This window comes from Pteropus vampyrus, unplaced genomic scaffold (genome assembly GCF_000151845.1).
Source record: "Pteropus vampyrus isolate Shadow unplaced genomic scaffold, Pvam_2.0 Scaffold438, whole genome shotgun sequence".
NCBI lineage: Eukaryota > Metazoa > Chordata > Mammalia > Chiroptera > Pteropodidae > Pteropus > Pteropus vampyrus.
In genome coordinates, this window is record NW_011889219.1 from 152,872 (window position 1) to 163,883 (window position 11,012).

At 51.9% G+C, this 11,012-nt stretch overlaps 1 protein-coding gene across 1 annotated transcript in view; it reads left to right on the plus strand.

The window, feature by feature from the left end:
- LOC105306488 (trafficking protein particle complex subunit 9-like) overlaps nt 1-11,012 on the plus strand; it is a 285,172-nt gene that overhangs the window by 152,865 nt on the left and 121,295 nt on the right. The window contains exon 9 of the mRNA XM_011381532.2: nt 8,984-9,094. Coding sequence (XP_011379834.2) covers nt 8,984-9,094 — 111 coding nt within the window. The remainder of the gene's footprint in view (nt 1-8,983; nt 9,095-11,012) is intronic.

Here is an 11,012-nt window from a genome sequence, read left to right on the forward strand (position 1 = left end):
AATATAAGAAGAAAGAGAAGCCTTGAGATAGTCACATATCAAAGAGTTTAAATGCTTAATTTAAAAATTTCCATGAAGGGAACTCTAGGCTCAGATGGCTTCACTATGAAGTACACCAAGCTTTTAAGAAGGAAATACCATTTTTACAAAAAAACTCTTCCAGAAAATAGACAAGGAATACTTCCAGCTTCCATTTTATGACACTAGCTTCACCCTGACACCAAACCCAGAGGCATTAAGAGAAAATGAAAATTTAGACCAGTGTCCTCATGTGTATATAATTGTAAAAATTCAAAACAATATTGAGAAATCAACTCCAGCAGTACATAAAAGGGATAATGCAACACGGCCAATTCAGGTTTCACCCAGCAACGTAAGGTTTTACCACTGAAAAAGCAGTCGGTAGAATTTACCATATTCCCAAAATAAAGGAGAAAAACAGTGAGAGCATGTCAGCTGATGAAGCAAATTGTCTGACAGAATTTAACACTTACTTATGATAGAAACTCTCAGTAAGCCAGGTGTAGACGAGAACTCCCACAGCCTGATGAAGGGCACCTACGGAAACCCTGGAGTTGAGTAGTTAAATCATACTTAGTAGTGAAAGGCGGGGCACTGTCTACAACCAGGAGCAAGGCAGGTGCATCTGCTCTTACCACCGTGTTCATTATTTTTCTGCCAGTCATGCTCAGAGCGATAAGATAAGAAAGCGATAACAATTGGAAATGAAAAAGTACAGTTATGGTTAGTCACATGGATTTTCATGATATATGTGATCATGTACATAAGTATCCTAAGCGATCTACTACCCCAAAGAAATAATTCCAACTAATAAGTCAAATTAGCAAGATTGTGGGATACCATGTTAATATTCAGAAATCAACTGCATTTTTACATAGTAGCAACTAACAATTTAAAAATGAAATTTTGAAAGTAATATATGCATTACTATAAAAACATAAAACACTTGGAGATAAATTATTAAAAAATATTATCTCTATCTTGAAAATGAGAAATCACAGCTTAGAGAAATTAAAGAAGACAATTGGAGAGATACACCATGCTTATTGATTAGAAGAGTCAATTACTACTAAGATGCCAGTTTTCCTAAATTTGATTATAAATAGAGTGCAGTCCCAATCAGAATCTCAGCAGGGGTTTTTTTTTTAATCCCCCCCGGGAGTGGGGGGTGGAAATTGATAAACTGTTTTTAAACTTATTTCATGATGGAACAGCCTGTTGCCAATGGAATAGGCAAATAACTTGACAAAAAAAGAGCAAAGCTGGAGGACTTAGGCCATGTGACGTTAGGACTCAGCGTAAAGTGACCGAGAGAGGGTGCTGTTGTGGAGAGGACAGACAAAGGGGCCAATGGACCACAACAGACAGTCCAGAAATAGACCCGCTCATACATGATCGTTAATTCTTAAAAGGTATGAAAACCATTTTATGTGGAATGAAAAGTCTTTTCAACAAACGGTGCTGAAAGAACTGGATATGTGGGGGGAATAAACTCTAACCCTATATCACATCACAGACATTCGTTTGAGATGGATTCTGGACCTAAACAAAGAGACCTCAGACTTCTTCCAAGGAAAAGTAGCAGAGTATCTTTGTGACTTTGGGACAAAGATTTCTCAGATGGGCTCAGAAACTACTAACCATAAAATAAAAAGTTGATAAGATGGATTTTATGAAAATTAAAAACTTGCTGCTCTCAAAAGGTAAGCTACACACTGGGAGAAAATATTTGCAATACATTTATGCAACAAAAGCCTTATATCCAATATATGTAATGAAGTCCTAAAAATAAATACTAAAGAGACAAATATAAAAAATGGGCAAGAGGCTTGGACGGATATTTCACAAAGGGAGCTATACAAATGGCCCTTAGTTGCTGGAAAGTGCTCGACAGATACTAAGTCACTGGCTCCTGGGATAGTGTGTGTGTCGGCTCTTCTCATTAATATTGATAATTTATGCAGTTTTTCTCATTAAGTTTTTTCATGGTCATGTCCTGGAAGAGGAAGAGGGAAGGGAAATCCTGTTTCTTTAAGGCCCGCTCTATTCTGGGAGTGTCCTTGTGCCCAGCGTCCCATGCAAACTGCAGGGAACCCGTCGAAGTTGGCGTCAGTGTCTGGAGATGTAACGTAACTCACCCCGTGCTGCATGTTAAGGGGTGGAAGGAAGTGATGCGATTTGGATTATGGCCTTTTTTCTTTTTGGATTTATCAGCAGAGCAGTTGTTTACTGATAACGTCGTGACAGCTCTCCACAGCAAAATGTTATTCCTGGGCCACTGTGAGTGCAGATGGTTGGCATAAGGTGGAACACAAGGAAGTCGGTAATTGTTCTTTAGTCTCCAGATTACATTCTCAGTGCCACACAAAGAAGAGGTAAGATGCTTAAGACACTTTATCAAGCATTTAGTCTTTCGAGAAACGTGAGTTAAACGTGGACACGGAAGGAGCCAGTCCAGCTGGGCAGTCATGGTCACAGGTGGTCAAGATGGCCCTATTCCCCCCAGTTCTCGGCAAGTCATTGGCCTCTCCTTCCTTGATGACGTGTCACCCAGAGGAATTGTGGCCTCCTTGGCGCCAGACCCAGTGCCCTCTGCCCCACGTCCCCTGAACTGGGAGCCCAGGGCCCTGGCTCCGGTGCTCGGGGGCCCTTCACCCCCGCCGTGTCTTTGTAAGTGTCTCTCTTTCTCTTCCCGTGTCTCACTGCAGCGGCCGCCCGCTCATCAGCAGAGGAGGTACACATTGTTCTTGCCCCCTTCTCCCTCGGGGTGCTCACAGGTCTCGGTCGACTTTTATTTAGGCGATCAATCACTTTCGAGGGTCACGCTTTACACAGAGCTGCCTGGGAGCATCGTTAGGGACGAGCTGGAATGGGTTGGGCCTTGCCACCCTGGCTGAGCCTCCCTCAGGGGAAGCTGGCCCGTGCGGGTAAATGACTTGATCTTAGACATTGCTGCCACGAGCGGTGTGGGAACAACACCCCTCCGAGCGGGGCGAGGGGGTGTGACGGTTATTACATTGTTAACAGAAATCACGGCGCTTGACATATCACCGCACGAATCCCGGCCATTTAGAAAAATTCCATTTCGCCTGCAGGGCGGGGGTGGGGGGCACCGCTCAACTCCGGGGGGCACAGACACGAAGTCCAGGCCGTCTTAATGCTGGGCTTCGCCATGGCCGATCTTCGTTAAGTTGCTGAATTTCTTTATTAAATTGGTTTTGAATTTAACAACAATTTAGAAATTTTACAAGCCACAGGATTCAGAATCTGGCATATCTGCATCTGATTTCAAACTCTGATTCTACTGCCGAAATGCTCTGTGGTCTTGAGCAAGTCATCCATGTTTCTTTAAGCATCATCTTTCCTTCATCTTGACATAGAAACAACAGTGGTCTTGCAGGGTCGTGGTGAGCAGGGGTCCCTAACCCCCAGTCTGCAGACCGGTGCCGGTCTGTGGCCTGTTAGGAACTGGGCTGCACAGCAGGAGGTGAGCGACGGGCAGGTGAGTGAGCGAAGTCACTCCCAGCGATAGCATCACTGCCTCGGCTCCGCCTCAGATCATCGGGCGTTAGATTGTCACAGGAGCACCGGTCCCTGGTGCCAAAAGGGTTGGGGACCGCTGGTGGTACATAAAGTGTCTCATACAGTGCCTGACACAAGGTAGATCATTGGAAATGGTGGTTGTCATTTTTCTCGTGTGTGTGACCACATTCATGCAACCACTGTGTGCCACGTTCTCGGGACGGGGATGAGTCAGTGGTGGCAACACGTACCACGTACCAGCCCGCGGCAGCTGCCCCCACGGCTTCCGCAGGCCATCGCTCACCTCAGCACGTCCAAGGCCTGGTAGCCGGCCCTTCCCCACCTGTCGGCCTGGCTCCTCCGGAGCCACGCGCATGCTCCAGGCGGTCCTTGCGTTACGCTTTGAGAAACCCTGGTTTGCCGGACGGGGAGTCAGTCACGGTCTTTGAGGAGCTTCGAGAGCTCAGGAGCTCAGCGTGGCAGAGGGGACAGTGAACTTCTGTCACCAGAAGCACATTTGGAGCCCTCGTTCTGTTTTTCCTTCGCTTTCGGCTGAATTAAGGTCTTGGCTTAAGACGTACGGGGAAGCTCTCCATCCTGAAACTGGCTACTATTTTTTCTTCTTTTCTGGAAAGAAGACAGAATGAGAAACTAGGCAGGCTTATAGAATTTTAAAAGACCCCGGGAATGTGGCCCGAGATGCCCGCGGCCCGACCACCTGTCTTGGCTGTGTTCACGCACTCCGTCGCACTCCCAGGAGTGAAGGAACTCCGACGTGTGGCCCGTCGCAGGCCCGCCAGCCAGCGGGTGGCCTCGAGGGAAGAGCCACACCTGCTCTCTGGCTTCGCTGCCACGGATTTCAGACTGATGCAGTCCCTGGCGTGGAAATGCCTCATGCTCGGCCCTAGCTGAGTCCGTACTGAGTAATCGGCCGGATCGCTTGGCTGGCAGAGCGGGATGCTTTTCCTTGACTGCTCCACGGCAGCAGCCCAGCTAACAACAGCACCCGCCCCTCATGCTTACGCAATAATATCCTACTTGTAATTTCGTGAAGCACTTTCACTTAATTTTTTTTGTTGGTGGAGCCTCCTAATAATTCCATTCTTGTCTCAATGGGGACACTGAGGCTCAGAGAAATGAAATGACTTGCTTAAGACGTTACAGTCATTACACAGAAAAACTGGGGTTCAGAATAAGCTTCACGCACTCGGGCTCATCAAGATCGTTGTGGTGTTTATTTTTTAATTGCGTTGATTTGAAGAATTGTAAATTAACGTATAGCAAAATTTTCTGGTGCATAGTTTTGAGCTCTGACCTCATTCAGATTCGTGTATCCACTATAATCAGGATAAAGGATGCTTCTGTCACCTCCCAGACTTCATCATGCTGCTCCTTGTAACCATACCCTGCCCCACCCCTAACCTCTGACGACCACTGACCTGTTCTCCAGCCACTCACTTGTCCACCGCTATAGTCTGGACTGCCCCAGAATGTTCTCTATATGGGATTATAATGTATGTACAATTTCAGAAGGTGCACTTCGGTTTTAGAAAATACTTGCATCACACACCTGTTCCCTGCCTCATATCCTAGCCCACTTTTTACACGAGTAAATCTCTGTGGCAACCAGATTTTCACAAGAGTAACCTGACAGCCCCTCATCTCAGCTGCATAGTAGTTCTTGACATCTGGAATATTCTAAATGCCGTATGGGCACCCGCTCTGCGCAGTGCCCCTCGGGGCAGCTCGAGCACAGTGGGCAGGACCTGGAGAAGTAATGCCCTCTTCGTCTCGTGGGCACAGTCCCCGTGGCTCCTCAGAGGGACCGGTGGGGCCGAGCCCCAGCTGCCCACAGGGTGACCAGCTCAGTCACACAGCAGCCACGCACCGTCGTGGCGCTTCATGCCTCCCTGTGTCCCCCGCTGCCACTCCTCCTGGTGGTCACCTCCCCAAACCCTCGCAACTCGTCTGAGAAAGGTGCCTCTTTCAAGGTCACCTGTATTTCTTCTAAAGAGTCTTAGATGTTGCTTTTTTACATTTAATTCCTCATGCAGTGTATTTGGAATGCACTCGTTCATGGCGTGAGGCAGGGATCGCGCTTCCTGTCTATCTCTGTAACCATCCGTGGCCGTACCGGCACTGTCCCCTCGGTCTCACACCTCGTCCCCACAGCGTCAGGGATCCGCTTCTGTTCTTCCGTCACGCCCAGCGCCACCGCCCTCGTCACTGCAGCTTCGTGACAGTGCTTGACATCCGGTCGTCCGCATCGTTCTGTCGCTTTGCACGTTCGTGGCCCTTTGCCCTTATGTGTACATTGTAGAAGTAGCGTGTCAGGTGTGACCGAAACCCTGTTGGGATTTTAGTTTTTCAAGTTGCGTTGAATTTATACAAAATTGGAAAGAAGTGACTCCTTTAAAAATGTTAATTTTTGTAATTCTTGAACATAACACATCTACACATTTATTCATCTTCTTTAATATCATTCCATAAAACTTCAGAATTTTCTCCACAAATATCCTTGACGTTTTGTTTGATTTATTTCTAGGTGCGTTGCTGTTGCAAATCCATTTTCCTAAAAATTTCATTTTGTAATTGTTTTTAGTTACATGTAGGAGCGTTACCGCTTTTGTGTGTGGGCGTGTGTCTTAACTTACCTCCACTCAGCAACCTTTCTGAACCCCGTTTTCTTCATTTTACAGTCTACAGAACATGACGAAAGTAAAAATATTTTTTGACTCCCCTCCCCTTTCTCAGCCTCCCCCCTCGGGAGCGTGCGATCTCACGAGAGCAGAGGTCTCATCCTCCTTGCTCACTTCCGTGTCCCAAGTGCCCGGGACAGTGCCTGGCCCACCCCGGGCGCCGGGCGCTCAGTAGGCATTGGTATTTGTTCAGTGAGTTAATCAATAAAACTCCCATTTCTCGGCAGAGGAGGTAGCACGTACTGACTGTGTCGAGGTGGTCGCACATGCACACCGTTCTTACCTGGACCCCGTGTCTCTTTCCCACCCACAGCTCTACCCTCGGTTCTTCCCTGCTCCCCCAAACCAGGCAGGCAGGTGGGTCTGTCTTTCCAAGACTTGCTCTGATCTGGTTCCTCCAGGCAGCTTCCCTGGGCTTCCCTGTACTTCAGAAAGACGGATCCAGGAAAAAACCAAACAAAACAAATAAAAAGCAAGAATTAGTGCAAACTATTTGCTCAAATGGAGTATAAAACTTAAAAGAAAATCGTCCGGGTGATGTGGGAAGACACGCAGAGGCCAGACGTCATGGCGAGCCCTAGTGCAGCCTGGGACAGGAATTCGTTTATGAATAATAGATAGAAAGCAAACATCCACCGACAGATCCTACTGTCAGCCATCAAAGGAGGAGAGAACTGGTCGAGGCACCCCACACTCAGACAGTGAGCCAGAGAGAGCGGGCGGGAGGGCCGTGTCGTCCACGCCTGCCGTCTCCTTGCCGTCCTGGGAGTGGAAACGAGAGCTTTGGCCCTCCGGCCCCGCTTTTCAAAATCACTTCCATTTTCCTCCCCTGATAAATGTTTTACGAATCCCATCTTCCGATGAAAGGTTTCGCTGTGATTAAAGATGTCGTGAAGTTATGACAAAGGCGGAATGGATCGTTCTTGGAAGCTCATTTTTCTGTGAGCTGAGTGGAGAGGCCTCTTGTAGGCAGTTGTCAGAGCTAATGAATATTTTCCAAGTGTCGAACCTCTGGAGGAGACGCCCCCACCCTGAGAGCCCACAGTCAGCCGGTGCGAGCCTGTCCTGAAGACGTGCCGGCAGCATCCAGCAGCCGTGCACAGCGAAGCTGCGAAGCCGCCTCCTCCCTTGGGAGTGGGCTCCATGTACTCACTTTGGAGAACAGACGTTTCGCAGGTGGCCTTTTGATGGTGCCTGTATTTGAGCGTCCGTGTGTGCGCGCGTGTTCGTGTGCGTGCGTGTGTGTGCGCGTGCGTGCATGCGCGCACCCTTGACGAGCCCCCTTCTCTGGAAAGAACGGGACGAGGCTTGCAGCTGAGATATGCGTCCATCCACTGCAAAGCGAGAGGACTTCGAGTTCGGAGCCTGGAGTCTCAGTCGCCTCCTTGGCATCTCCACCGTCCGTGGAGCCCCGCGTCCCTCCCCCGGGAAGGAGGCTGGGGGGACAGCTCCCAGGGCTGCCGTGACACAGTGCAGGCGGCCCGGCCTCCCGTGGTGTCCGCGGTCCCCCGCTTCCTCCACAGCCAGCACGCACTTCAGGAAATGCGTTTGAGAAGGCAGGTGCCCCCGGCAGCGTCCTGTTTAAAGTCACACTGTGCTGAGAAGGACCCAGAGCAAAATCCTTTTCTGGGTCTTCCGCTTCTGTTGCTGCCTCCCGTGTCTGCTCCTGTCGTGGGTCCGGCTGTCCCGTTTAGACCCGCAGACACGTACCCGTCACGCTCCAGCTGTGATACTTAGCGTTTGGGGTGTCGTGTTTGGGGTGCCGCATTCGTTTAAGCGGGTGTTCCAGCAAGTAGTGGCGAACACCCACGGGGCGTGTGCGGGTGGCGTTTTTGTTTTGCGTGTGTAGCTAACGGGTCCAGAGGCGGGAGGCAGTGTGGGGCTGCTTCGGCTGTCAAGGGTGTCCTCATCCCCCTGTCCCCTCCTGACCCCGCAGCTTGTGGCGTCTGTCCTCATGGCCTCTGAGTGGCACCGAGCTTCTTGGCTTCCCTCTCGTCTCTAGAGAGGAAGGAGAGGGGACAGGGAGCCCGAAGGGTGAGCACATCCTCTAAGACCTCATCTTCCCGCTGGGATGGGAGGTCTGGCTCCACGCTTGCTGGCTAGAGCTTTGTCCCACGGACCGCCCCTGTGGCAGAGGGTCCTCTTTACCATCTGCAGTAGAGAAGACAAAGGAGGGGGCTTCCAGTGGGGGCGAGAGACAGACCGACGGTGTCTTCCACGGCTCTGAAGGGGAGTGAGGGGTGTGAGGCTCACGGCAGACTCGTGCACCGCCAGCTGGGGCTCGCCTCTCCACGGACCAGGGCCCCGCACCTGCTGGAACCTGTGGGACTCTGCTGAACGTTTGGGACGCTGACACACGTGACGTGTGTCGAATGGCGCTGCAGCCAGCTGCCTTCCTGCTGGGCGTCTTGCTCCCGCGTCGGGCGTCGTGGTCCTCACGTGTGCGAGGCTGGGAGGACTCGAGTTCCCTTCTAGGCTCACTCGGTTTGTAAAGGGCACAGCAGGGTTACGCAGGTGACGCCAGGAACAACCAGGCTCTCCAAACCCACTTTCTGGCGCTTACAGTTTTGTTCAGAATGAGTCTCAGCAATCTTTTATGTCCAGGGGCACTTGGCATTTTTGATGAGTCGCATTTCTGACACCTTCGAGTAGTGGAAAAGCTTCAGGGAGGAGGAAAAGGCAAAGTCGCTCTCCTCTCTGCCTGACGGAAGACTGAACTTGCCTTTGTCTTTCCAATGCAGTACCCGGCAGTGCCACCTGCTCCTGGATGTCTTCAACTGCACCGAGCACGAGCTGACAGTCTGCGCCCGGAGCAATGAAGAGCTCACCCTGCACCCCAGCGAATGCCAGCGGTAAGTGTCCCCACGTGCTTGCATCCGAAGACACTGCGTGTCTGCTCATCTTCTTTTCGTGATGGACACATTGGTGTTTTTCTCGTCTGACCCTACCCCCCAAACGCCTAGCGTGGACCTCTCGTACCAGATGCATGCACTTTCATCCCTCGTGGGTCAGTAAACATTAGGAAACCCCATAACTCTTCTTCATAAGCTCAAACCAAACAAAACACAAAAGTGCTTTCTGTCCGAGGTTTGGGAAGGGACCAGGGGAAGCAGGGAGGCTGTTTCCTGCACGCTCTCGGCTCCGAACCGTCACGCTCGCCGCATCCTTAAGGCTCACGCTCAGCAGCTGCCCTGGGGGGTGGGGGTGGGCGCTGGCACCGCTCAGTGCTCCCGGAGGCCCACAGGACCTGGAGGCCTCTCGGCAGCCTGTGGTGGCTAGCGTGCCTCCAGAGCTGAATCACTCCGGGTCTGGCTCACCACCCGGCCCCCAAAGGAGCGACAATACCCTCACTCTCCCTCGAATTTGTTTTTGGGGGCTGGGGGAGAGTTCAGGCTGTCTAGGACTTGCTGCAGCCTGTGGGGTTTGGCCGAAGGGCAGACGCGGTCGGCGTCGCCTCCCCATTACCGTATGTCGGTGGCCGGGGAGATGGCTCACCTCTGCGCGCCAGGTGGATGCCACTGGACAGGGACGACGAGGCCGTGTACCCGGCTCGGGGTGAGGATGAACTGAGCGCACAGCTCCCGCGTCCCTGGCTCTCGTACCTGCCCCATGGGAGCTGGGCCAGAACCTTAGAGGGCCCTTCTCTGTCAGCGACGTCGTTCTGGAAACAGGCACAGGCCCTTTAAGATAAGGCCCACAGGGAGCGCACAGGTCTGCCTCCGGGAGCGCACGGCTGTTACGTACACTGTCGGTGTCCACTGGCTTCGTGGCTGCAGACGCCTGAAGGCCTGCCAAGTCCTGTTGGCCCTGTCCAGCCATCCTCTCACCTGACATCAGGATCTTCTTGTAGATCTCAAGAGTCACAGGACATGGGGAACGGGCTGGCGTCCCGCCCTGAGAAAGAGCCCAAGACCCCTGGAGTGGGGGCCTATTCCCGGGCTCGTTGGGGACCGGGGGCCGCGCAAGCAGATGGCAGGCAGGCAGCAGAGCGGGGAGGCTGCAAGGTCAAGACGGAGGCTGCAGGCTCTCAGCTCGACGTGAGACACGAACAACCAGCACACGCACACGTGGTCGGGCGTGCCCCCCCCCCAGACCCGCTGGTTATTGGGGAAAGGTTGGTTTTTGCACTCTTGGCGCTGTGCGTTGTGTGCATTTGGGCATAGAAGGTATCGTCACACACGCAGAGTGCCGTGTGTCCGCCATCGCAGTCCTCTGCCCCGCTCCTCGGCCCTCCACGCCCCCTCCCGGGAGCCGCCGTTCGCTTACGGCCCCTCAGTGTTCCCTCGGCCGGCGGCCACGGAGCTGGGATCGCGCAGCGCGGCCTCCCCACATCGGCCTCCTTCGCTTGGCGACACGCAGTTCGTTTTCCCCGCGGCTTCGCACGGCCCGACTGCTCAATTTTTCCGGCTCTGGTTCCTTTTGTTCGGGACGACCGCGGTTTATCCACTCGCCCACTGAAGGACGTCTTGGTTGCTTCCAAGTTTTTGCGATTCTGAATAAAGCTCTAAACATCCGTGAGCAGGTTTTGTGTGGATGTGAGTTTTCAGCTCCTTTGGGTAACTACCGGGCGTGCGATTGTTGGATCACGTGGTAAGAGTATGTTTAGTTTTCTAAGAATCGTTGTGCGTTTTTCCAGGCTAAAGACAATGCTCGCTGTTTTTGCCTCTTTCACTGTGCTGTTTCCAGGTTTTGTTTCATAGCAGAAAGGAGGAAGAAGAAAGGAAAATCGCTGGGCCGAAACCGCAGTACCGTTGCTGGGGCTGGAGGCTG